The sequence below is a fragment of the Hypomesus nipponensis genome, chromosome 2 (genome assembly GCF_054491055.1).
Source record: "Hypomesus nipponensis isolate SF chromosome 2, ASM5449105v1, whole genome shotgun sequence".
Taxonomy (NCBI): domain Eukaryota; kingdom Metazoa; phylum Chordata; class Actinopteri; order Osmeriformes; family Osmeridae; genus Hypomesus; species Hypomesus nipponensis.
Genome location: NC_140362.1, coordinates 7,786,685 through 7,810,936, shown reverse-complemented (window position 1 = coordinate 7,810,936; position 24,252 = coordinate 7,786,685). Strand labels below are relative to the sequence as shown.

The window sequence follows — 24,252 nt, the reverse complement described above, 5'->3', positions numbered from 1 at the left end:
ATACCCTGATCCATCAAATGTAATAAATTAAGGTATTTATTCCATCCCAGCAAATGCTAGTAAAGTCTATGCTAGTGCTGTGGCCAAAACACAGAAGATCTGGGGCTCTTACCTGGAGGCTATCGTGAAGGTTTGTCATACCTTTCTGGTTTTTCACGACAATAGTCACTACTTGGACAATGTAATATTGTGCTCTGTGAGATTGCAGCATGTAGAAATCAAGGATCAATGACAATGTTTTTGTCACAATCCAGGTGGGCCAGATGCAGATCCTCAGGCAGCAGATTGCCAACGAGCTGAATTACTCTTGCAAGTTTGATTCCAAACACCTCGCTGCAGCTCTGGAGAACCTCAACAAGTCAGTCTCCCTCTCAACACCCACCTTCCCTTTTCAAAATGATAATGCAAACAGGAGAGGACAATGCTGTTGTTTACAAAATGTTCAATGTTCATATAACCAATAACTCTACTCAAGTTATTGGCATAATAAGTTAATTGTATCAGATGGTTCACAGAACTGTGAACTACTGCCTGCAGTATGAAAACATTTTCCCCTACAATGTAGCAGGTTCATTATTAAAGGGGTGATTGACTGGGTTTTTGGGGTATTTCACACTGTTCCTTAAGGTCTCCGAATAGGGTATGTAACATTGGTTGGGTTGAAAATGGCCCGGGTGCTGTTCTATGCCCCCTGATAGATCCTCTGAAATGTTCTCGGGGAAAAAACGCTTTTCTCCTTTTATGGTATGCTCATTAATATTTAGATGAGTTGCGCGTTGTTTGGTTGGTTTTCAATGAGTGAAGCTGGGGAGCAAAAACGCAACACGGCCAACAGCACTCACCGTTGGAGACTAGAAATAAAAACGCGCGAACAAATCTATTGTGTCTACACAACACTGTTTTCAACAGATTGACTACATATAATTTGACATGATAGCGTAAGTTGTTTCCACTTTTGTTGTTGAAGCAAACTGGATTGACTTAGGTTGGTAGAACATTACAGCTTAGCAACCAAACTATATCGTGATTCAACTCAGCTTCAGTTAGCTAGCTCTAGATATCTTGCTGAAAAATAACCTGACAAAGATCTGGACAATCATGCATTGTGCTAACAACGTTAGCTCCATTGCCAATAAACTAGGCTAAATCATCACACATTCTACCTATGCTCTTGCATTAGCAAGCTAAACTAGTTTACATGCCTACAGTCTAGGTGTTTTCGCTACCTAGCTGTTCTTGCATTCCTTGCAAATCATCGTTAATAAAAAGCAGATAAGTCTAGGTAACATTGACTAGACGGGCATGGCTGATGTTTGTCTATAGCGTAGCATATAAGATCCCTGTGCAGTTTGACCCTCGACACGTTTGCGCGAACCATTTCACCAAGGACGTTTTTGAAAACCTGGGACAATGTAAAGCAGGATTTGTTATGAAGCTGGTGCTGAAAAGAGGTGCGTTTCGACCTTACTTTCATCACAACCGCAAGCTGTAGTATGATTTGTCGGTAACAGTTACTAGCAATGCTAACGTATCCTGTATCTAGCACCTGCCTTTCTCCAGTTCTTTCAAATAGATAATCTAGACAGGCGTAAGCAATAGGCCAGACTGCTATTCGTTTTCTGGCAATTTTTTCTGAAGGTTCCCTTCTAATGCCGACTGCAGCTAGTCTAGCTAGAGTCATTTGCTAAGTAAAGTATGTTTATGTTAGAAACGTATTTAGCATTCTACCTATGCTAGATACAGGAGACGTTAGCATTGCTAATAACTGTTAGCATACTGTACTTACAGCTTGCGGTTGCAATGAGCATACGGTCGGAACCTCTTTTCTGGTTCAGCTTCTAGCAAATCCTGCTTGAAATTGTCCAAGGTTGTCAAAACTGTCTTGGGTGAAATATTCAGAGGAAATGAATAATTGAGTGTCGAATTTTGCTGGGATTTTCTCATAGACAAACAGCAGCCATGCCTGTCAAATGTTTGGCTCCTTGGGAAGACTGAGTGTCAACCTTCCCTGTACAGCCTGGAACACAGCATTTATGACCGTGGTCCATTTTCAATATCCTTGTTAAAATTCAAAACGTTCTTCTTTGTAATTCCTAAGAAGTAGCCTACACAGAGCAGCGCGCAGCTAAACTAGTATCGGAGATCTACGCTACCTCAGGCTGGTCTGGATGTAAATTTTGGGGCGTGACAAAGATACAGACCAGATCCAAAAAAGTCTGTCCCTGGACTGACGTCAGTCCGGTGGCTTTGTTGAAAAGCTAGCGTTTTACAGCCAAATTTTTTCATTTTGAAATTTGCATAGGAAAGAGTTGTCAATGGAGTTTGAGGTTCACTGTATGTTCATTTCAAATCGGTATAGCAATCAATCGCCCCTTTAATGTATTATGCATCTTTGTATGTTAACTGGTATAAATATCTCTGCTTGTAGGTCTCTTCTGGCAGACATTGAGGCCCACTACCAGGACCCATCACTTCCTTACCCCAAGGAGGACAACACTCTCTTATACGAGATCACAGCATACCTGGAGGCTGCTGGCATACATAATCCACTCAACAAGGTGTGTACAGAAGGGAAGACAGCACTATAGTGATTTGGTTTACATTTGAACAAAGACAACAATCGTAAGAGAATGCAAATGACAAATATAATAGAGAATGGTCCAATTCATGTCTTGTAGATCTACATTACCACCAAGCGCCTCCCTTATTTTCCAATCGTGAACTTCCTCTTCATAATTGCTCAGCTGCCCAAACTGCAGTATAGCAAAAACCAAGGTGAGCCAATGTAACAAAGATGGTTTGATAAGTAAGTCAGTTTGAGGCCTGAAAACCTTTCCAGAGCTTACTGTCATAGCACATCCTTTATACTCAGTTGATACCGGAGCAAGAACAGCCACAATCTTATCTTATCACAAACTGGCATTGCGTTTAGTTTCTGCATTTTGTTGAGTTATTTCTGTTTTGTACAGGGATGACATGCAGGAAAGCCACAGACCCTGTTGACTGGCCCCCACTGGTGCTTGGTCTGCTCACCCTTCTCAAGCAGTTTCACTCCAGATACACTGAGCAATTCTTAGCTCTTATTGGTCAATTTATTCGATCCATAATGGAACAGTGCACCAGGTAAATATTATGTTAAATCAAAAGCTCTAAATGGTTTAATATTTTGTCCATCATAATTCAATTTTCTTCTGTTTTTCTTTTGGGGGATTTCTTTAAAAAAAATCATTTTATTTGTATTGCATATTTTTTATAAAATAATTTACATTGCATAGTAGTGGTTAGAATTATTAAGATACTGTTGTAAATGTTCTATACATTTTCTATTTTCTACATTTTCTATTTCCTACATTTTATATTTAAAACTGTTACATGTTTACCGTGTATACCTTCCTGCCATAGTAAATTCCTTGTGTGTGCAACCTTACTTGGCCTGAATTAAGCTGATTCTGAATGTTGCCATTGCAGTCAGAGAATCCCAGACATGCCATCTGATGTTGTTGGAGCATTGATGTTCCTAGAAGATTATGTTCGGTACACTAAACTTCCCCGCAAGGTAGGAATTGAATAACAACAACAAAACATAGTATTTCCTCAGTATTTTCTTTGTCGGGTGATATTGAAAATCATGCATCGTTTACTGATTGGTCTTTATAACCGTAGGTGGCAGAAGCTCATGTGCCCAGTTTCATCTTTGACGAGTTCAGGACGGTCCTGTGAAAATCTGGAAGAAGATCTTTTCAGTCTAATTTCTGTTGTTCATTTTTTTTTTACTTGAGGCCTCATTTGACCATCAATGTATCACTAATGCAATAATGAAGTTGTAAATTAGATTAACATTTTAAATAACCAACATTGTTTTGCCAACTTTGTGCTGTAAATGTGCCATTGTCTAATGAGATTATACATCTTTTAACAAATCATATGCTTTTTCTCAGTTGATTACACTAACACTGGAAAACAGTTGCAGAGACACAATGACCACAACCTGAAGCTCATACCTTATCCTACACCAATTATACAACATTTTAGTTTTTCATTCATTTTGCAGTTAATAAGTGCCACATTTACCTAGGGACTAGATCTCTTCCACATGAGGAAGACACTACAAAATGTTACCATGTGCGAAGGCAACTTCATATCTCCAAAAATGATTGAATTAAAGGAAATCTAATTAATCGCTAATGGTAAAATAATCTTTACACATCCACCGGTCAAAAACTGATTAAACTCTATTTCAATCAAAAGTTCATATGAAGACTCTTGACAATGTTTTGTACACAAATCTGAGAAATAGTTGAATGTAAGATGCAAAGTAGATCTATTGTGAATATTTGAAATGTGCATGCTTGACTAATTGCTATGGCTTCTTCCAAAATCCTGTCTCCCTTGCTCCACAGCGCGCACGCTTCAAATTCTCACAGACTCATCCTGGCCCTTGACACACATGCAAGATTGACGAGACGCACACACATCCTTTCTGGAAATTGTGGGCTGACCAAGGCCCCACCCTCACTCCTTGGCTTTTAGCAAAATCCCTTGTGGACCTTGGTGTAATTGCATTTCCGATTTTGTGTGCAATGGTAAAAAAGTTCTCAAAATCCTGAAACATTGAGAGTATAGGCCATGAGTAACTACCATACCCCAAATGGCCCACCATTGCCCGTAGTAGTGTTGTTTTTGGCGACCTGTTTCAATTTTAGTTTTAGTCTAGTCTTTGTGTCAAGCTGTCATTTTAGTGGCATGTTAATGCCAAAACCATTTGTTTAACCCGTTAAGGAGTAGCGTCGCACATATGTGATCGTTCAAATACGGGTTTCACGGCGCAATGTCGCACATGTGCAATTTCGAACATTCCAACTGACTATTTTCCGATAGACAAAAATGACAAATGCTTCAAAATTTACAAAACTGCAGTCAGATTTGGCAAAATTGCTAGCCTGGATGTTATCTTTACAGATGATGTCTTGTGTTACAAACAATGAGGATGCGCACGCAGCTTCAAGGCAGAAAGATGCGTTCCATTTCACTTTTACTGTATATGTTCCCGCCACCCCCCCTTTTCTGAATAAAGTTTGATTGATCTGATTTGTTGATTTCTGTTGCTATGAAAACCAGTTTAGCCAAGCTAACTAACATTGTTTTTAGCTAGCTTGCATTACCTAGGGTGACCAGATTTGAGTTTGTGAAAAAGAGGACACTTCTTTGCGTCGGCGAGGGGGGGGGGACGATTTTGGAATCCCTGCCGGACGCATTTTTTAGGTCTCGAAAAAAGGACATGTCCGGGTAAAAGAGGACGTCTGGTCACCCTACATTACCATTCAATCACTAACAAAACATTAGTAGAAATAGCTTGCTAATCAGGCAGAACTGGTTCATGCAGGAGACTCCAAGTCGGGGCACACCTTCTTAGCAGGGCGGGCTATTTAAACAGGATATTTCTGCTCTCTGCATTGCTTAGTGCGACACAGGATGCTCACTGTTTCAATCTGCTGCCTCCGCCTCCCTGGCCTCCACCCTTGGTTCAGTATTCCTTTTGTAGGGAGAATGTGTCACTGCTCTCTGCTTGGATGCCGAGACAGTGTCTCTGTTGTGGCAGGGACCCAGCGTACACAGTTACGTTGCCCTTACATTGTCGCAACGTCACGCGATGACCAAACATACGTTGTCGCAACGTCTTTGGCGACGTTGCGGGACCGTGCATCTGTGGGACGCCAGAAGGTTGCCTCAACGTTATTTTCCAACGTTGCCAGTCCGTAACTGTAACCTCCTAGCAACGTAATTTTCCGACGTTGCCAGTCCGTAACTGCGACGTTAATTACGTAACCTATATTCCTCAATTCTACTGCGTATATTGGGGCGGTTCATATGCAGACCTAATTTGCCCCAAATGCTACTTGTTCTTGTATAATAGGCTACATAGCCAACTTCAGGAGGACTATGTTTGTGTGGTGTGTAACCTAACTCAAGCTAATCATAAACAAGGCAGCATTTCCATGTAACATTCCATGTATCGTCATTTTATTTCAAACAAAGTGCCAAAAAGTGAATGAACATCTTCTGCCAGTCCCCGCTACAGGTCCTGTCTGTTGACAAAGAAGCACAAAATAAGTTAGTGTCCCATCAACATAATTGCACGTTTGAAAGGTGCTATACAAGTCATTAAAAAAATCACATCTAGAATAATATACATCATCAAAAAAAGATTATGGGATTCTAGTTTGTCACATAGCCATGTGAAAGGTTGGATATGGAAGCTGCAATCATGATTCATTCACCTGGCTGGGGCGTGTTTGAGTGTCTCCGCTATGAGGAGCTCCACAGCCTTCTCTCCCCGTCCCGTCTTCCACTTCATCACAGCATCTGCAATTAGAAGTCATGAACTTATTGTTAGCACCAGTTTGAGCGTTGAACGCTGTGTATAAGCCATAGTTCATGGCATCTCAAAACACCTACCACTCTCTTTCGGAACTCCAGCACCTGAAGGTGCTCCTCAAGGTCTTGGAGTTCAGCCTGTGTTTGGGCCACCTGTAGGTCCATCACTGGCACCTCTTCAGTGTCTGCCCTGTAGTCGCCTGAATAGGAGAACCTCTCGCTGGTTCTACTCCAATGTCTCCATCTTCCGAAGCATAACCTGTAATGTGTCTGTCATTAAAGACAAGTAAAGCAAGTTTACAAGAGTTAGCATGATTGGCATACACTGAGGTTCGTCTAGATTAGCTATGCCATTGATGTAAATAACAAATGTTACCTTGAATGGTTGTTTACAAAGCATTAGTATGACGACATTTGTTGTTTTGACAAATATGTATCCCCCTACCATGATCAGAACAACTTAAGTATGCCTTACAATGAGTTGGCAATGTTATTGAGAAGCTTTGAGCTTTGAGTGTCTTATATTTGCACTTGCCTGGCTGCCAGCTGTTTTCCTGGGCCCCCAATTGGTTCTCCTCCACCAGACCAGAGTTGACACCTAGGGGTGATGCAAAAGTTTACAGTCATGCTTTTGCTTCAAAACATAACCTTTGCCATGGTTCATGGTTCACATATGTGATCGTTCGAAAGCAGGGCCCCCACAGCATAGCGTTGCACATGTGTGATTCTGAACATTCCAACCGACTATTTTCCGATGGGTAAAACCTATATGACAAATGCTATAGTATGGCTTCAAAATATACAATTAGTAGGCTAACAAGTAACACCAGCAAGTAGTAGCATTGGTACGAGCATTATGTTAGGTTGCTAGGTAACGGAAGCTAATTAAAGACTCCCTCTGGTGAAAGCGTCGGAAACATTTATAACTCGCGCATCTCAAGGTTAAAACGAAAAAACTTATCCAAAAACAGATGTCATGTACAAATTGGAAAAATTAGTGACATGATACTTTTAAAGAACGCCATTGCTGTGCATGCCATGACCGACAATGAACGTGATCAGCCACGCGCCAGCTCCAGTCTTTGAAAATTCAGGGCTAAATAAACTATTTTGGAACAAGGATTTCTAACAGTTCTGAACGTTTATTTTCACTGATTCTTTTGTGGGTGATTTGTGAGACGCTAAACCTTGATAACATGTATGCATTTTCAGTATTTCAACATAACTTTCTAACCTAGCTAGCGAAATCCTAACGTAAACAATGTGTATCTGATAGCACATAAACAAGCGAAATAGCCTCAATTTCAAACCTATATGCCCCATTCAATTTCTGAAAATATGTTTATATATTTAGAACTATTTCTGTAAAGAAACTCACCTTTCAAGTAACTTATGTCCAGGTCAAATCCAAAACGTGAAAGACGATGGGACCCCTGCAAAATCTGTTGAGGAACCCCAGTTTCAGCCATGCGTTAAAATGGGCATGCGCAAAGTTGTTGCTCAGTGGCAGACTGAGGGGCAGCAGAGCCTGTTTAAGGAGAGCCTTGCCACTCCCAATTAAACCCCATTGTACCGAATTTGGCTGCAGTTCCACCACAGTTCCACTGGGGGTGATCGCGAGCGAGTGCATGTTGAATGGGAGTCTATGGAGCTAAACGGCTAAATTTGTCTCTTTCGCCTGATTGTCGTTGAAAAATCTCCGATTTGATTGTAGTTTGTGCATGTTCAACATGGATTATAGGACGAAAATTGAATGAACGAGTACTTATGTCCTTTTGATTTTATTACATGGTGAGTCGTTGTTGCCCATAACACGCTAGCATTCTGCTACTGAATGCTGATTGGTTAGTAAAGGACTGATACGACCAGAGCTCCCGCTTGATAGCATCCGAAGCGGAATCAGTAGAATGTCGGAGCATTAGCAACATTAGCAACAACATTAGCAAGCCAAAACTCTTTCAAGCATGTGTATTGACAGGGAGAGCCTAACCTGTCAGCTGTGTTGTCGATGGCCTGAGAGAAAAAAGTAAGTGACCAGAGCTTGCCGTCAAGCGGTAGCTCTGGTCGCACGATGTGTATGACGTCAATGACATTTTCTAAAGCTTTTTAGAACAGAAAGGCGACTTTCAAAAAATCTAAAACCCGGCATTGTGTATTTTTTTTGACTCCCCTTTCGAATTCAGAATTCAAATTACTGGACAAAAAATTATATCCTGAGAAAAGTGGATTTTGAGGGGTACCGCTCCATAGACCTCCATTCATTCTGCACTCGCTCGTTAGTGCCCTCACATGGAATTTCAACCAGTTCAGAACCCGGAAGTTTCCCGAGAGTGGCAGTTCTCTCTATATGACATTCTCTGGCTATACTTTAGTCCCAGCCAGCCGTCAACAGTGATTCTTTCGAAAGTAATTTCAACTGTAATTTAACTAAAACTGGTTTGTTTTTAAACACTTGTTGTAATTTGATTGTTATTATCATTGTTATAAAATGTAATTGCGGAGCTCTGGTAGGCTACCTGTTGCGCTGTTTGCGGCTTTACTAGCTAACAACCAGATTTAGCTAAATCTGTGGCTTCAACGACAGTGTGTTGAACACACACCCACAACAAAAAGGGATTGTTCTTGTAACAAACGGTACAGTTTCCTTCGCCTGCCGACAGGTAAGGACTACAAAAGAATGTAGCTGAAAAACCTAGCCTTGAAGAGATCACCTGAAACACTATCGTAGGCTATGTGTACTCATTTCATTTTGTGGACGAAAAGCCGACGGAGGAAATCCGCATCCTACTTTGTGTTTAGGCTACGAAAGACCTCCACAGATTTAGTTGCAGTAAAGGTGGGATGCAATTATTCATATATGAATTTTTGTGGGTTAGTGTGCTGGTCCAGCTACGCATGAGCACCCAGCCGTTCCTATTTCACCTGACGATGAAACTAAAACCCAGAACCGGTGATTTTTGAGGCTCTGACGAGGCTCTATGTCTGCTTTAAGGTAGATAAGGTTGTATCCCACCTCCTTGATTAAAACGCAACCAACTTTATTGCTGTGGAGGTACCTAGCTACTGATAAGACTCAGAGCTTTTCAGGTTACTTATCGCTTCACCGTCCGTAGCAACAGAGTTAATAAAGTAGCTAAATATGCTATTGTACGTTATTTGAGGCCACTTTTTCAGATTGGCCTCCCATCCCTCGATAGTAGAAGGCATAGGTATGATCACACTGTCCCGATTCTGGTGTAACAGGCTGTGTTCCCACATGTTTTATTTCGCATCAGAATTAGCTTACCGCAATGACTGTTTATGAGCGTTACCATGACGATCGCCTGCTCCAGAAGTCGCGCCCATAATTCCGGAAATGGATCATGGGAGCTAGGAATAAGGTGGATAGCTCTCAAAAAAGAAATGTTAACATATTAAACATGTAGCCTTGCGACTTTATTTCACTCAATAAGGTTTGAAAAAACAAGTCAGTGACGGCGGCGACGTAGCTATTTAGTATGTCATTGTTTTTTGCCTTTCCTCACACTCACAGCCCAGTCCCAGTTGTCAGTAAGCCTGTGTTATCGATATGTTGAGTAAGAATATGATAGTTTGGAGAAAAGTACAAATGTGTATCAATATCCTTCAATTACACTAAATTGTTAGTTTACTTGCTGTGCCAACTAGCACTAAATCCCATATTTGTATGTCACTTTGTATAATAGCGTCTGCTAATCTCAATGAATACAACGTCTAAGAAACTTATGACTCATGAATTTTCCTTTCAAATATGACCATTCTATGAATGTACATCTACACCTCCTGGGGACCCAGACCAGATCAAGACCCATCTAACAAGGCACACAATACCCAAATATTCTAATTCATGTAATTCTTCAATATTGAATCAAAGCACTATAAGCACTCTTGACTTTTGATTTTTTTTTTATCACTCTTGATTTTTTATTCAAATAATGATGCCTACACAAGTAATTGTATGCCTATAAATGCTATTATTGTATGTTCTAAAAGTAACAACAAATAAATCAATATAACAATTGTTAATAACAATAATAGTCTGATTTTAACCTTTTTATATTTAGCTGAGACATTTTTAACCTCTCCCTCAGCCTGTCTGTACTCCCCACCTGCTTCAAGAGGACCACCACCGTCCCTGTGCCCCAAAACACCAAGGTCAACTGGATGAACGACTATTGCCCGATAGCACTGACCTCTGTCATCATGAAGTGCTTCAAGTGGCTAGTCAAAACATTCATTTGCTCATCGCTGCTTCCCACCCTGGACCCTATGCAGTTTGCATACCGGTACAACAGGTCTACAGACAATGCCATCACCCTGACTATGCCCACCGCTCTCTCCCACCTGGACAAAGGAATACGTATGTGAAGATTCTGTTCATTGACTACAGCTCAGCAGTCAATATCATAATCCCCTCCAGACTCAGCTCGTAGCTTGTGGACCTTGGACTAAGCACCTCCCTATGCAAGGGGATCTTCAACTTCCTGACGGGGAGGACACAGGTGATGAGAATAGTTGACCGCACCTCATCCACACTGATCACCAACACAGGCATCCCCCAGGGCTGTGTGCTCAGCCCTCTCCTGCTCTCCTTGCAACGCACAGGTCCAACCTCCTTGTTAACCATTGTGGGCCTCATCTCTGATAGTGACGAATCAGCCTACAGAGAGGTGGTTGATACCCTGACATCATGGTGTCAGGACAATAACCTCTCAATGTCAACAAGACTAAGGAGATTATTGTGGACTATAGGAGGCGGCAGGAGGAGGAGCATGCTGCTTCAGGTCAGCTGCAAGCAGGTCAGCTGCGTCAGGTTCCTCGGGGTGAACATCAGCAATGATCTCACCTGGTCTGCTCACACGGTAGTTAAAGCTGCCCGGAAATGCCTGTTCTTCCTGAGGAGACTGAAGAAGTTTGGCATGGACTCAGTCATCCTCACTAACTTTTACAGATGCACAATAGAGAGCATACTGACTGGTTGCATTACAGTGTGATATGGGAGATGCACAGACAGGGGCCGCAAGGCCCTACGTGGTGTGGTCAGGTCTGCTGAGTTCATCATCAGCAGGAAGCTTCCAGCCCTACAGAACACCTACCACACACGATGCTTCAGGAAAGCTGACTGTTACCACCCATCCTTCAGTTTTTTTTCCCTGTTGTCTTCTGGCGGGCAATATTTAAGCATTCGGTCTCGCACACGTAGACTGGAGAATAGTTTCTTTCCAAGGGCCATCAAGCTTCTGAATGGAGACTGATAAATTCTCACCACTTTCTCACTAGCCACTTTACACACTGTCACTTTCAGCTACTGGTTGCATTATCAGCAATATTGCACTAATTGTTACCCCACTTGTCTTTAGGTTAGTATAGGTTTAAACGGTTAGTATAGGTTATTATGTGTATTACAGGTTTAGTATATTGTATTGTATATTTAGGAGTTTTTATTTTATTTTGTTATCATAGATGTAATATGTTCAGAGTACTTATATGTTATGCCGGGTTGCTTTGCGTTGTCTTGTCCTAAGAATTTCAGGGCCCAGTCTGACCTTGTGTTGTTCTGTGCATCTGACAATAAAAGACTTGAACTGGAACTCAGCTAACAATCAGACTAAATGGTAGAACAGTGGTGGTGAAAAACAATCTTTCTGTGGACACATAAAGCAACTTAAAATAAATGAAATTGTATAACATTTTAAAACCAGCACATACAACTCATACTATTCACCTCTTCTTTGTCAGGGACACATAAAAAGGCTCTCTCTTGATAGTGACTTAGGACTCCAGCAAATACTATTGTCCAAATATTGAATGCAAGCACAAGGACAAGTAACTTTAAATGCAGAAACATCGTTTATTATCAAAATATTAAGACAATCAATACATTATGACAATGTAACAAAATCAATACAGAAACAAACTAACTACGCTACCTTCACAGCAAACAATAACAAAGGTATTTTATAAACCTAGCGCACCTAACCTGAGCAAGTAGCCTATAGGAGGCTAATCAAACTCCTTTTGTAAACCCATCCTGCATCCTAAAATAGCGACGCCGGCTATATGAAAGAACAATTGTCTGACACATACAAACAAGGGCGTAGGTTTGGTCTCAGCTTTGGTAGGGACACTGAAGGCCCCCCCCCCCCCCCCCCCCCAAAAAAAAAAATATATATATATATATGTAGGTAACTGGTTAAGGTTTTATGGAGCTGTACTAGGCCTACATCATCTGTACTGGACTTCTAAGCAATGAAATAATGGATTTATATTTATACCTTTTTACTACCTACAAGTATAAGTGTGAATGATAACATTCATGGGTAACATTGTCAAAACATCGTTTAAAAAACAGCAATTTAATGCAATCTTTACCAAAGTGGACAATTCAACTTCTCACCTGAACCCCTGATGCTGATTCATCACCAACCAGCTCTACATCTGTAGCTTCAGGGTGCACAGTAATTCATCAATTTAAATAACACTAACCATGCTTAGTTGAATGCTGACATTGGTCGCGATTATAGGGATATTACTATCCAAGGGATCATATAGGCCTTCTTATTTCTAGTTAAAATCACTTTTGAGTTGCTAGCCTGCTGGTACTATGCTAAACTAGCACGGTCCCATTATGTGGGTAGATTAGCTTTATCGTTCTGGCTTCAACAAGACCTGCTGCTGCTAACACTGGTCGAAAGATTGCAGACAAAGATTGTCCACTTTGGTAAAGATTGCATTAAATTGCTGTTTTTTAAACGATGTTTAGACAATGTTACCCATGAATGTTATTATTCACACTTATACTTGTAGGTAGTAAAAAGGTATATAAAAAGGTCCATCGTTGCAAACGCTTGGCGTAGCGGCGTCCATCATTGCAGACGGGCTACACGTCTATGGCGAGCGGAAAGGGACATTCCTAGGCTTACCAGGAGTATGGCGAGCGGAAAGGGACATTCCTAGAAAAGTAGAAAGTATACAAAATACTTACGCCTACTAAGTACGTCTGAGATAAGTACGTCGTCACTAAGCCGTCGTCGCCAAACAACACACCTACTAAGTAGCTACGTCGCCGCTGTCACTGACTTGTTTTGTCAAACCTTATTGAGTGAAATCAAGTCGTGCATAAGGCTACATGGTTCATATGTTAAAATGTCTTTATTGAGAACTTCATTGACTTGTTTTTCAAACCTTATTGAGTGAAATCAAGTCGTGCATTAGGCTACATGTTTCATATGTTAAAATGTCTTTATTAAGAACTATAGTAGCCAACTGTGCAAAGCCTGTAGCATAGAGGATTTTACAACTGGTGCAGGGGGGTGCTTTTGCACCCCCTACTGTTGGGATGAAAAAAAATACATTTTCACACTGATGTACACAAACGATTAAAGGTTTTTAGAACATGTTAAAGTGCTGTCAGAGTTGTATGTTCTATCATGGCTTGTTGTACTCTAATGATTAGTTATCCATTTTAAGATCCAGTATTCATTTTGAGCATGTTTTAAAACCTAGAATCGGCTCTAGCCTGTAGTATGCTAATTGTTTGTAGGCTATTCACATTTTGAACATTTTGACATTTAATAATTATACATTGATATGTGGATATAATCATTCAAACCTTTCAAAGTGCCAATACACACATCTCTATAAGCCCGGCATGAGGTGTAGCCAACCAGTGCTTGTTTAAAGCTGTCATAACCGGGTTCATATATGAAGGAAGAATAGACAGATACGTAGGCACTTCAGGCAGTGTGACAAGGCACAGAAAATAAGGATAACAGTGTATTTATTCAATAAAAAGGGCTTACAAAGAAACTGTTGGATGTGAGGGTCATGTAAATTAGTAGTGTAGGGAGTGGATGTGGGATCAGTGCAAGTGTAGAGTGTGTAGAGAATCATTACAAACTAAAAAGCAAACAGTGATGATGTTCCTGCTAGTAATAGAGAGACCCAGCATATTAGGGCACAGCTTATTAAGAACCGAGGCACAGATCACAGGTGTACCCTTGCAGCAATCACAGCTCCTCTACCTGCCTGCCATCCTGCAACAGAAACAATCATCAAACATGGTTTATGCCATCATCAGAACAGGCATAACCTCCCGATCACTACAAGTCATTCAGGTAATTGTAATGTCCTATTGACATCTGTGAACATATGCTTTCTCAAGTAGTATTTAACAATGATAGCCAACTGAAGAAGCTGTGCTTTCACTGAACCACAACCTAGAATAGTCTAGGTGACCACAATACAGTGTATCAATGTATCAATATACATATCAATGTGCATTCAGAAGGCAACAGGGGGAAAAGACTGAAGGATGGGTGGTAACAGTCTCTTAGGATCCTGCCAGCTTTCCTGAGGCATCGTGTGTGGTAGGTGTCCTGTAGGGCAGGGAGCTTCCTGCCAATGATGAACTTAGCAGGCCGGACCACACTACGTAGGGCCTTGCGGCCCCTGTCTGTGCAGCTCCCATACCACACTGATGCAAACAGTCAGTTCCCTATAGTGCATCTGTAAAAGTTAGTGAGGATGACTGAGTCCATGCCAAACTTCTTAATTCTCCTCAGGAAGAAGAGGCGTTTTTCCCATATGGTTATTTAAGGTTAATCATCCTCTATTAATGAGATTTCACACAGCAATTCTTTAAACAATATTCTGTGTCCACCATACTTCATTATTATAATATATCTGAGAATTCTGGGAGTGCAGGATTCTAGTCGGGTAATAAAGTACTGAGTTTGTAGGGTGTTTAATATTTGCCAAACTGCAAAAACGATTCCCTCATGGTTTAATGGAAGAGGGGAAACTGAATAGTGTATTAACATTAACCAAATTATGTCAATACCTACAATACAATAAATTGTAGTTATTTGACTATGGGTTATATCTGAGCAAGAATGGTCAAAGTAAGGTGAAATTAAATATACATTTAATAACATTGCAAATTAATTAAACCAATTACAAGGTAAACATGATACAAAGCAACAGGTTTAAATCTTACTTACGCTACCATGATAGGAAACCCAGAGAGTTGGAGGTGAGGAACGAGAAGGACAAGCCAGAGCTGAGGAGAAGGCCTCAGGAGATGAAGAATCCACAGAACATTGCTCCACAATTCCCTTTATACACAAGAACAAACAATCACACCATATCTTGACCATTACTTATCAACACATGACTACTAATGTATCATACGAAGTATCACCAACACGTTAATTTTCCAACTCGAGGTGAAAACATCCTGGATCACGCCTACTCGCCGTACAGTCATGCGTACAAAGCCCGCCCCCGCCCTGCCTTTGGCAAATCGGATCATTCCTCTGTTCTCCTACTACCATGCTATAGGCAGAAGCTGAAACGTGAAAAGCCTGTGATTCGCTCAATACAGCGCTGGACAGAGCAGTCAGATGAGGCACTATGTGACTGTTTTCAAACAACAGACTGGGGAATTTTTCGGGATGCCGCTGTTAACATCCATGAATACACTGAATTTGTATTAGGATATATATGTAAGTGCATTGATGACGTTGTACAGCGAATGAACGTCAGAACTTTTCCAAACCAGAAGCCATGGGTGAATGGAGAAGTGTCTTCAGCACTCAAAGCCCGTACAGCAGCCTATCATTCTGGAGACCCATGTGAGTACAAAATAGCCTGATATAAACTCAGAGAAACCATCAAGCTGGCAAAGAGACAGTACAGAGAGAAAGTGGAGTCTTATTACACAGGATCCAACACCAGAGACATGTGGAGTGGGTTGAAGACTATCACTGATTATAAAGGAAAGAGCCATCAAGCAGAGGTCTCTGTTTCTCTTGCAGAAGAGCTAAACACCTTTTATGCTCGATTTGAGTCCCTCACCAGGTCAGAGGTACTGTTGGAGCAAGACAGCTGCCCTCTCCAGGTATCTGTGACTGATGTGTGCAAGTCATTCAGAAGAGTGAATGTGCATAAAGCTCCAGGACCTGACAACATCCCTGGCCGTGTTCTCAAGGCCTGTGCTCCTGAACTGGCAGAGGTGTTCAGTGACATCTTTAACCTCTCCCTGTCCCAGTCTGTCGTCCCCAATAGCTTCAAGAGGGCCACCATCATCCCAGTCCCTAAGAAACCATCAGTGAGCTGTCTCAATGATTACCGCCCTGTCGCACTTACCTCTGTTGTGATGAAATGCTTTGAGAGGTTAGTCAAAGACCACATTACATCCTGCCTGTCACCTGCATTAGACCCACTCCAGTTTGCATATGGGCCGAACAGGTCTACAGAGGATGCTGTAGCTTTGGCCTTGAACACTGCTCTCTCTCACCTGGATCAGAACAACACGTACGTGCGGATGCTCTTCATCGACTTCAGCTCTGCCTTCAACACCATAGTACCATCCAGGCTCATCATGAAACTACAGGACCTGAACATCAGTCCCTCCATGTGCAGCTGGATATTGAACTTCCTGACAGACAGGCCACAGGCAGTACGGCTAGGTAACATCACCTCAACCAGTCTAACACTCAGCACTGGTGCCCCACAGGGTTGTGTGTTAAGCCCACTGTTGTACTCCCTGTTCACCTATGATTGTGCAACCACTAACAGCTCCAACACCATCATTAAGTTTGCTGATGACACCACCATTATCGGCTGCATTAAGAATGGTGATGAGTCTGCCTACAGAGCAGAGGTGGCAACAATGACATCCTGGTGTCAGGATAACAGCCTGCTGCTTAATGTAGCAAAAACCAAGGAGTTGATAGTGGACTACAGGCGGCTGCAGGGAGAACATGCACCCATTCACATAGGGGGCACGGCTGTGGAGAGAGTCAAAAGTTTCAGATTTCTTGGTATCAATATCAGCGAGGATCTGAGCTGGACACACCATATTGGTGTGGTTACAAGAACAGCGAAACAGAGGCTCTTTTTTCTGCGGCGACTGCGGAAATTTGGCATGGACTGCACTGTACTGACCAATTTTTACCGCTGCACCATTGAGAGCATACTGACTGGTGGAATTACAACATGGTTTGGCAACAGCACTGCCCAGGACAGGAAGACACTACAAAGAGTGGTCAAATCTGCACAGCGTATTACAAGGACTGCATTGCCATCCATTCAGGACCTTTACAGCCAGCGCTGCAGGAGGAAGGCCAAGCGAATCATTTCTGACCCTAGTCATCCCTGCCACAGTCTTTTCTCCCTCCTGCCTTCTGGAAGGCAATACAAGAGTATAAGATCCCGTACCAGCAGATACAGGGATAGTTTTTACCCACATGCCATCAGGATGCTGAACTGTCCTTGAAAAATCTTTTTGCACTACAATTTTTTTCTCTTTTTCCTACCCTTTTTCTCCATTCTCCAGTATTTAATTTATTTATTCTTTAAATTGAATGGACATTGAGCACAAAGAATTTCATTACTGATAAATGCTGTTTATGAGTAAATGATAATAAACTTGAACTTGAACTAATGTGACAGTAAGTAACAACGTAACACAGTGAGGTGTGAGTCCCATCAAGCAGAGACTCTGTCTCCAGATTTTAGAATGAGAGGTGGGGACAGGGTGACACCCAGCCTTACAAGCTCTATAAATTATGATGGTGTCCAACCATCAATGTGCTTTGTAGGTGAGATGAAGGATTTTTAATTAGATTCAGTATTTACAGGGAGGCAGTTGAGAGAAGCTATTAATGGGAGAAATATGATCTCTCTTCCTAGTTAGATTTACATGTTTAACAAAATATTAGCTTAATCGTTTAATACAGGTCTATCTTATTATAAGGCCTAGGCTATAAATCAGTTATTCTAATTAGTCCATAGATGTAAAGTGAAGAAAACTTAAGGCCAACTCTAAATGATCTGGCAGGCTAGTTAGTAGGCCTATCTAGTAACAGATAGAATAGACTGCTACTTTCATATGGGCTTCTCCCGCCATCCACTCTTGGAACTGGAGTCCCAATGTTTCTAGTAATAGCACCACAATAGACATTCTCAACCAGTATGTTATCCACTGCCTGTCTTGTCCTTCTGAAGTTGTTAAATTGAATAGGCTGAACATCAACATGTAACATCAACATCAACAAGTAGGCTATAGCCTAGACATTCCAAACAAATTAGCTTTCAATTTTACGTATGCCTAGGCTACTTGGACCGTGTCCTGGCAATAAATATAGAACATTATGTTACTTGTTTTGCCAGGATAACTGGGCTAGACAATTGAATGTTCATGATGTTCCTGTGTGTTTATTCCTTTGACTGGGTACAACAACACGATAAGGCAACCGACTATAAAATGTTTTTAATGTTGGGCTATGACTAAAGTCATCTTCTGACAATGCCTTTGCTTCGTGTTAAAAGCTCCAAAATGATGAACTGGCAAAAACTTTAGAACTATACATTTACTCTAAAATGTAGGTAAAAGTATGGCGACGACGTTATCCACAAGTACGTAATCCATAAATAGGTCTGACGACGTTGCAATTTATCCAGAAGTAGATGTCAAACGACAGTCTCCTTAGGCAGGTTATCCATGTCCCTTTCCGCTCGCCATTGGCGTCAGTATTTTGTATACTTTCGAACATGCGTCGCCGCGACGTCGCCACCGGTAGACGTTCCTTACATGTCGTCGTCGCCGCCACGTTGCCGCCAGTCTCTCGTTGGCAGTCCCATTCACTTCCATTAAAAAATCCACACGGTCTGGCGGCGACATATGGTTAGGCTGCTCCTTCTCCTGGTAAGCCTAGGAATGTCCCTTTCCGCTCGCCATAGAGCCATACATGTGGCTGGACGCTCCAGAGTAGTAGTCATTGTGGTGGTGGCGTAGGGTGCACTGAATTGCGGCCATGGTCCCGTTTTCCGTGCCGCAATCAGTCCTCAGTCTCATGGGGATGACACAGAGGTTTCACACACATGACAGGAAATAGTGAGCGATCACAGTTGGATCATTATTTGTTGATCCACATACAAGCCACAGTACTTGACGCGAAAATCCATCGATACACCAGAGAATGTCTAATATAGAGAGAACTGCCACTCTCTGGAAACTTCCGGGTTCTGAACTGGTTGAAGTTCCATGTGAGGGCGCTAACGAGCAATTGCAGAATGAATGGAGGTCTATGGAGCGGTACCCCTCAAAATACACTTTTCTCAGGATATAATTTTAGCCTAGTGATCTCTCCTATCAATACACATGCTAGAAAGAGTTTTGGCTTGCTATGTTGTTGCTAATGTTGCTAATGCTCCGACATTCTGATTCCGCTTTGGATGCCATCAAGCGGGAGCTCTGGTCGTATCAGTCCTTTACTAACCAATCAGCATTCATTAGCAGAATGCTAGCATGTTATGGGCAACAACGACTCACCATGTAAGAAATCAAAAGGACATAAGTACTAGTTCATTCAACTTTTGAACTATAATCCATGTTGAACATACACAAACTACTATCAAATCGGAGATTTTTCAACGACAATCAGGCGAAAGAGACAAATTTAGCCGTTTAGCTCCATTGACTCCCATTCAACATGCACTCGCTCGCGATCACCCCAAGGGGAACTCTGGTGGAACTGCAGCCAAATTCGGTACAATGGGGCTTAATAGGGAGTGGCAAGGCTCTCCTTAAACAGGCTCTGGATACACCCTGAAAGAGCCAAACCGAATGGCTTGAGTTTATCATAACCATCCGCGTGCCAAATATAGTTCGGACCCATGGAGTGGTAGGTTCTCCTTGTAAACCTTTTGCATGCTCTCTGTTGTGACTTTATGCACTGTGTATAATTACTGTTATAGATATATACTATTCGTGGGCTTCCTAAATCACTGTTAGATACAAATGCACAGAGGATGCAGCACAAGTTAGACATCTTTTACTGGCGGGAGAATCACACAACCCCCAGGCATCAACCAACTATCACAGAACCCTGTAGTAGTGACAGTCAAACACAATCGAGCACCGAGTGCTCGATCCAATATACCACACTTTCCTCTCGCAGCCTCGAGGAGAGAGCTCCCGGAGCAAATTCATTACACAATCCCTCTTCACTCGCAGATTGTACTTTTGTTTGAGCACCTGCCACATCATGTGGTAGCCAAACAGCTGTCCAGGTCCACAAAGTTCCAGTCGTATTGCCCTAATTATGACGTTTGTAGAGGAGAAATCCTTTCTGCGATATAACCCAGCATCATTCAATTTGCTTTTCAGAGACCTCAAACTGATGTGCACACCGTATAAACATGACATCATGTCCACGATTGCAGCGTACGAGTGTCCCTCATTAAAATATGGTATGCACTGCTGCAACACATCTGGTCCTTCACTCTGGTCTGCGCCATTTAAAAACTCCAAAGACCGACCACACGAAAAACAAAATCTTGTTAATTGGCTCATATGTATGCCACAAAACGGGCAAAACACCACTCTATCGCTGTCCATTTTGGGTCACCATGAACTCCATCAACGGCCATCAACTCAAATTGAGCGCTTCCGTTATCACTTCCGCGTCAACTTTGGAATTGGTACATTCCCTTTCCGGCTAATGTCGTTTGTAAATTTGTTTCGCCACTTGTAAATTTGTTTCGGGACTGGTAAAAGTGTTTCGCGTCTAGTTAATTCGTTTTCTGAAATGTAAATTTGTTTCGGGACTTGTTAATGTGTTTTGGTAATGTAATTTTGTTTTATAATATGTAAAAATGTTTTCCAAAATGTAAATTTGTCTCAAGCTTTGTAAAAGTGTTTCAGATTTTGTAATGTTGGTTTGCACCTCTTGGCCACCGTACAAATCTCTCCCTCTCTCTTTTACACTGGTGCCACCCAGTATGCACAATACGGTCGATCAAACAAACGAGTAAATGGCTCGTTATACCGCTGATGGTTATTCCGTAATTCCAAAATCAAACAAAACAACAGAAACCAAGACTTTCCCCATAATCTGGTTCTGACATCCAAAATGGACAAAACGATATTACGAGGCTATTTTAATTTTTTTGCAGATACCAGCATAAAGGATATGGAATAATCGAACAAACGAGTAAATGGCTCGTTATACCAGTTGTGTTTTAAGGTTATTCAGTTATTCCAAAATAAAACAAAACAACGGAATCCACGCATTTGCCCATCATCTGGTTCTGACATTTGAAATGGACAAATCGATATTACGATATTCGATTATGATTTTTCATGTTTTGCAGATATTAGCATAAAGGATATGGAATAATCAAAACGACGATTAATGGCTCGTTTTACCATTTGTGTTATATGGTTATTTCTTTATTTAAAAAAAAACGAAACAACCAAAAACAAGCCGTAATACTTAAATGTGTGTTTGAGTTACTAAAATGACAAAACGAAATTACGGCCCTATTTTCCGTTTCTCAACACGGGTTGCAAAATAGGGGAGACCGGGGTTGGTTGGCACACTTTTCACTGTCTGCCATATTTCTCTGCCATCATTTATGATAGAATATTCTAACCAGCAGCAAATGAAACGTTATGGTCTAAGCTATAATTAAATATGTTTACAGGTATACAAATGTTTTCTAAAATGCCGTGATTTGAGATTAAAGTCATGTTGTGCAACCAGCCCCATCACAGGGTTGGTTGGCACACAATATGGGGTTGGTTGGTTGTTAAAATGCTATAGTTACACAAAATGAAGCAAGCAATAGAAACAATTTAAACATTGAATAAAACAGTTTAACCAATTAATCATTCTATAACATTTTTTATGCAATTTATTAGAAGGAATGTATATATTAACCCTAAACCTATGCCTAATCCTCAGGATTGGGCAAAAAGACTGAAGAACGGAATGTTGACAACAGTGTTCTTATTAGACAACATTTAAAAGGGACAATAACCCCAACAGTAGCCTAACAGTAGCCCTCCTAGTAGCCCCTCTCCCCCATCACACCTATAATACATGTCTAACCACTTTTTGATTGAATTCCTCTATCTTCAAAATCACTGTGCCAACCAACCCCGCTCAAATTTAACCCAATTTTGTGATTAAATTATGTTGTCTAGCTACCATCACTCATCACAAACTTTCAAATTTTAAATGAAAATATAGCTGATTCCCATGTCTATTAACTACATGTAATTTTGTTTTAATATCTTTAGCTGACACAGTTTTATAATAAATTTAGTCCACAGACCACTTTTTTACTTTTGATACTATAAAAGTGAAATGTTACCTTCACCAAAACAGTTCGTGATTTTCCGATGTTTTAACATAGTAGATGAGTGCAGGTCGAGAAAACAAACATTTTGATGTTACAATTTTGTTTCTAAGACCTTCAAAACGACCAAAAAATGCTGTGTGCCTACCAACCCCTGTAACCAACCAACCCCGGTCTCCCCTACAGCATGGGAAAGAGCCTGTGCTCACTGATGAACGATCATTTTGGTGGACCACCAAACACCCAGGTTATGCAGGTCTTTGATCAGATCAATTCTGTCGGTTGGCATTGTCTGCAGTTAAGACAAGTAGCTAGCTACGAGTACGAGTACATCACCACTCGGTGTTGTTCAACTTGTGAGTGTTAACTATATTTACATCTTTACATCCGACAAAAACACATATTCTGCATCATATGGGACAACTGCGGTCCTGCGGGAACATAATAACGTATTGGTTCGAAAGCATACGCCATTGGATGAACAGGGATGGGTATGATGGGTCGACTTTCTTCAATTTTTAATGCAGTTTGACCGGTTGAAATTGAGAGCAACCATTCTCGTGACGTCAGATGTGTACGTCATTTAAACATGGCGGCGTCCAGTTCTTTTTAAGTACATAATTTACACACAAGAAATGTCGATTAGTTATAGAATATGGCATAGAGTTGTGTGTTATATATTTTTTTAATTCATTACTATTATAATATCACTGTGTCTAATCGCAGTTCAGTTCCACTTTAATAGTGGTATTTTGTTCCAACTAATTTTTTAGACAACTCTTTCATTTGTAGCAGATAAACATCTAAAAACATTCAAGATAGTAGGCCCGAAAACTAGGACTGTTTAAGACGTCTGGACAGTTTAAGACGTCTGTAATTAGCCGAGTGGTCTTTACACCCTTGGCTACCCTGAACTTTAATGCCACAACTTTAACTTGATGTCAATCTGTTCAGGAAATGTCTGCTACAGGACTGTGAAACCGCTAACATTTTCCAGTTGGGACTTTTGAGATACCATTCACTGCAACGCTTCATGTAACTCGACTCGGAATCTGAGCTTCAGGGACGCTTGACAAAAAAAAAACACTTGGCGTGTCAAGCATTTTAGAATTGTTAATGTGATGTGTTCCCATCGTATTTAAGACAAAATACTTCACAAGCAAGAGGTTTGTTAATGTAACTGTATACATATCTCACTCATACTAGCTAATCAGCTAACATGTTAAAGTAGCCTAGTCTACATACAAAGTCGCTGTCGTAAAACTAGTCTCTTTTTCACAAACTGCTGATTAACGGAAGTAGCTTCGAGGTAAAATTAAAAACCTTTAAAAACGTCTACATCTAGCAAATGTTGTTGATGTTATTGTGCACACGTATTTTAGTATCGTTAATATGTAATGTACTTCCATAATTTCCCCAGGAATAACTAATAAAACGTATTTCAGAAAAAACGCTCAAACGGGTTTGTCCTCCCTAAAAATAGAAAAACCAATGGCCACAAGGTACACGGACCCACAAGGTACACGGACCAAAAAGCTTGAATTGATACTTCAACTTCTACAGTATTCTTAAAAAAAAAAACTTCTAAGTATTTTTAAATAGTATCTATACTTCTACTTGATTAATAAATGTAAATACTTTTGACACCTCTGATTAACTCTATGGTATGGGTGGGGGGCTTGACACTGACCCACAAGGTACACGGAC

General features: G+C 41.1%; 1 protein-coding gene and 1 long non-coding RNA gene across 4 annotated transcripts in view; one reads left to right on the top strand and one right to left on the bottom strand.

The window, feature by feature from the left end:
- The window catches only part of washc5 (WASH complex subunit 5), a 93,295-nt gene extending 88,207 nt beyond the window's left edge, over nucleotides 1-5,088 (top strand). For all 3 annotated transcript variants that reach the window (XM_084704079.1, XM_084704071.1, XM_084704088.1), the window contains exons 23-29: nucleotides 51-130; nucleotides 255-358; nucleotides 2,429-2,558; nucleotides 2,679-2,775; nucleotides 2,970-3,123; nucleotides 3,469-3,556; nucleotides 3,664-5,088. In XM_084704079.1, the coding sequence (XP_084560205.1) occupies nucleotides 51-130; nucleotides 255-358; nucleotides 2,429-2,558; nucleotides 2,679-2,775; nucleotides 2,970-3,123; nucleotides 3,469-3,556; nucleotides 3,664-3,720 (710 nt within the window). In that variant the 3' untranslated portion in view covers nucleotides 3,721-5,088. The remainder of the gene's footprint in view (nucleotides 1-50; nucleotides 131-254; nucleotides 359-2,428; nucleotides 2,559-2,678; nucleotides 2,776-2,969; nucleotides 3,124-3,468; nucleotides 3,557-3,663) is intronic.
- Nucleotides 5,089-5,869: 781 nt separating this feature from the next.
- LOC146300638 (uncharacterized) lies at nucleotides 5,870-7,862 on the bottom strand. Its single transcript, XR_014729606.1, has 5 exons — nucleotides 7,754-7,862; nucleotides 6,911-6,973; nucleotides 6,457-6,645; nucleotides 6,279-6,363; nucleotides 5,870-6,086 (listed from the first exon to the last, which is right to left on the bottom strand). It is a non-coding gene; the product is annotated as an uncharacterized LOC146300638 (long non-coding RNA).
- Nucleotides 7,863-24,252: the final 16,390 nt, after the last annotated feature.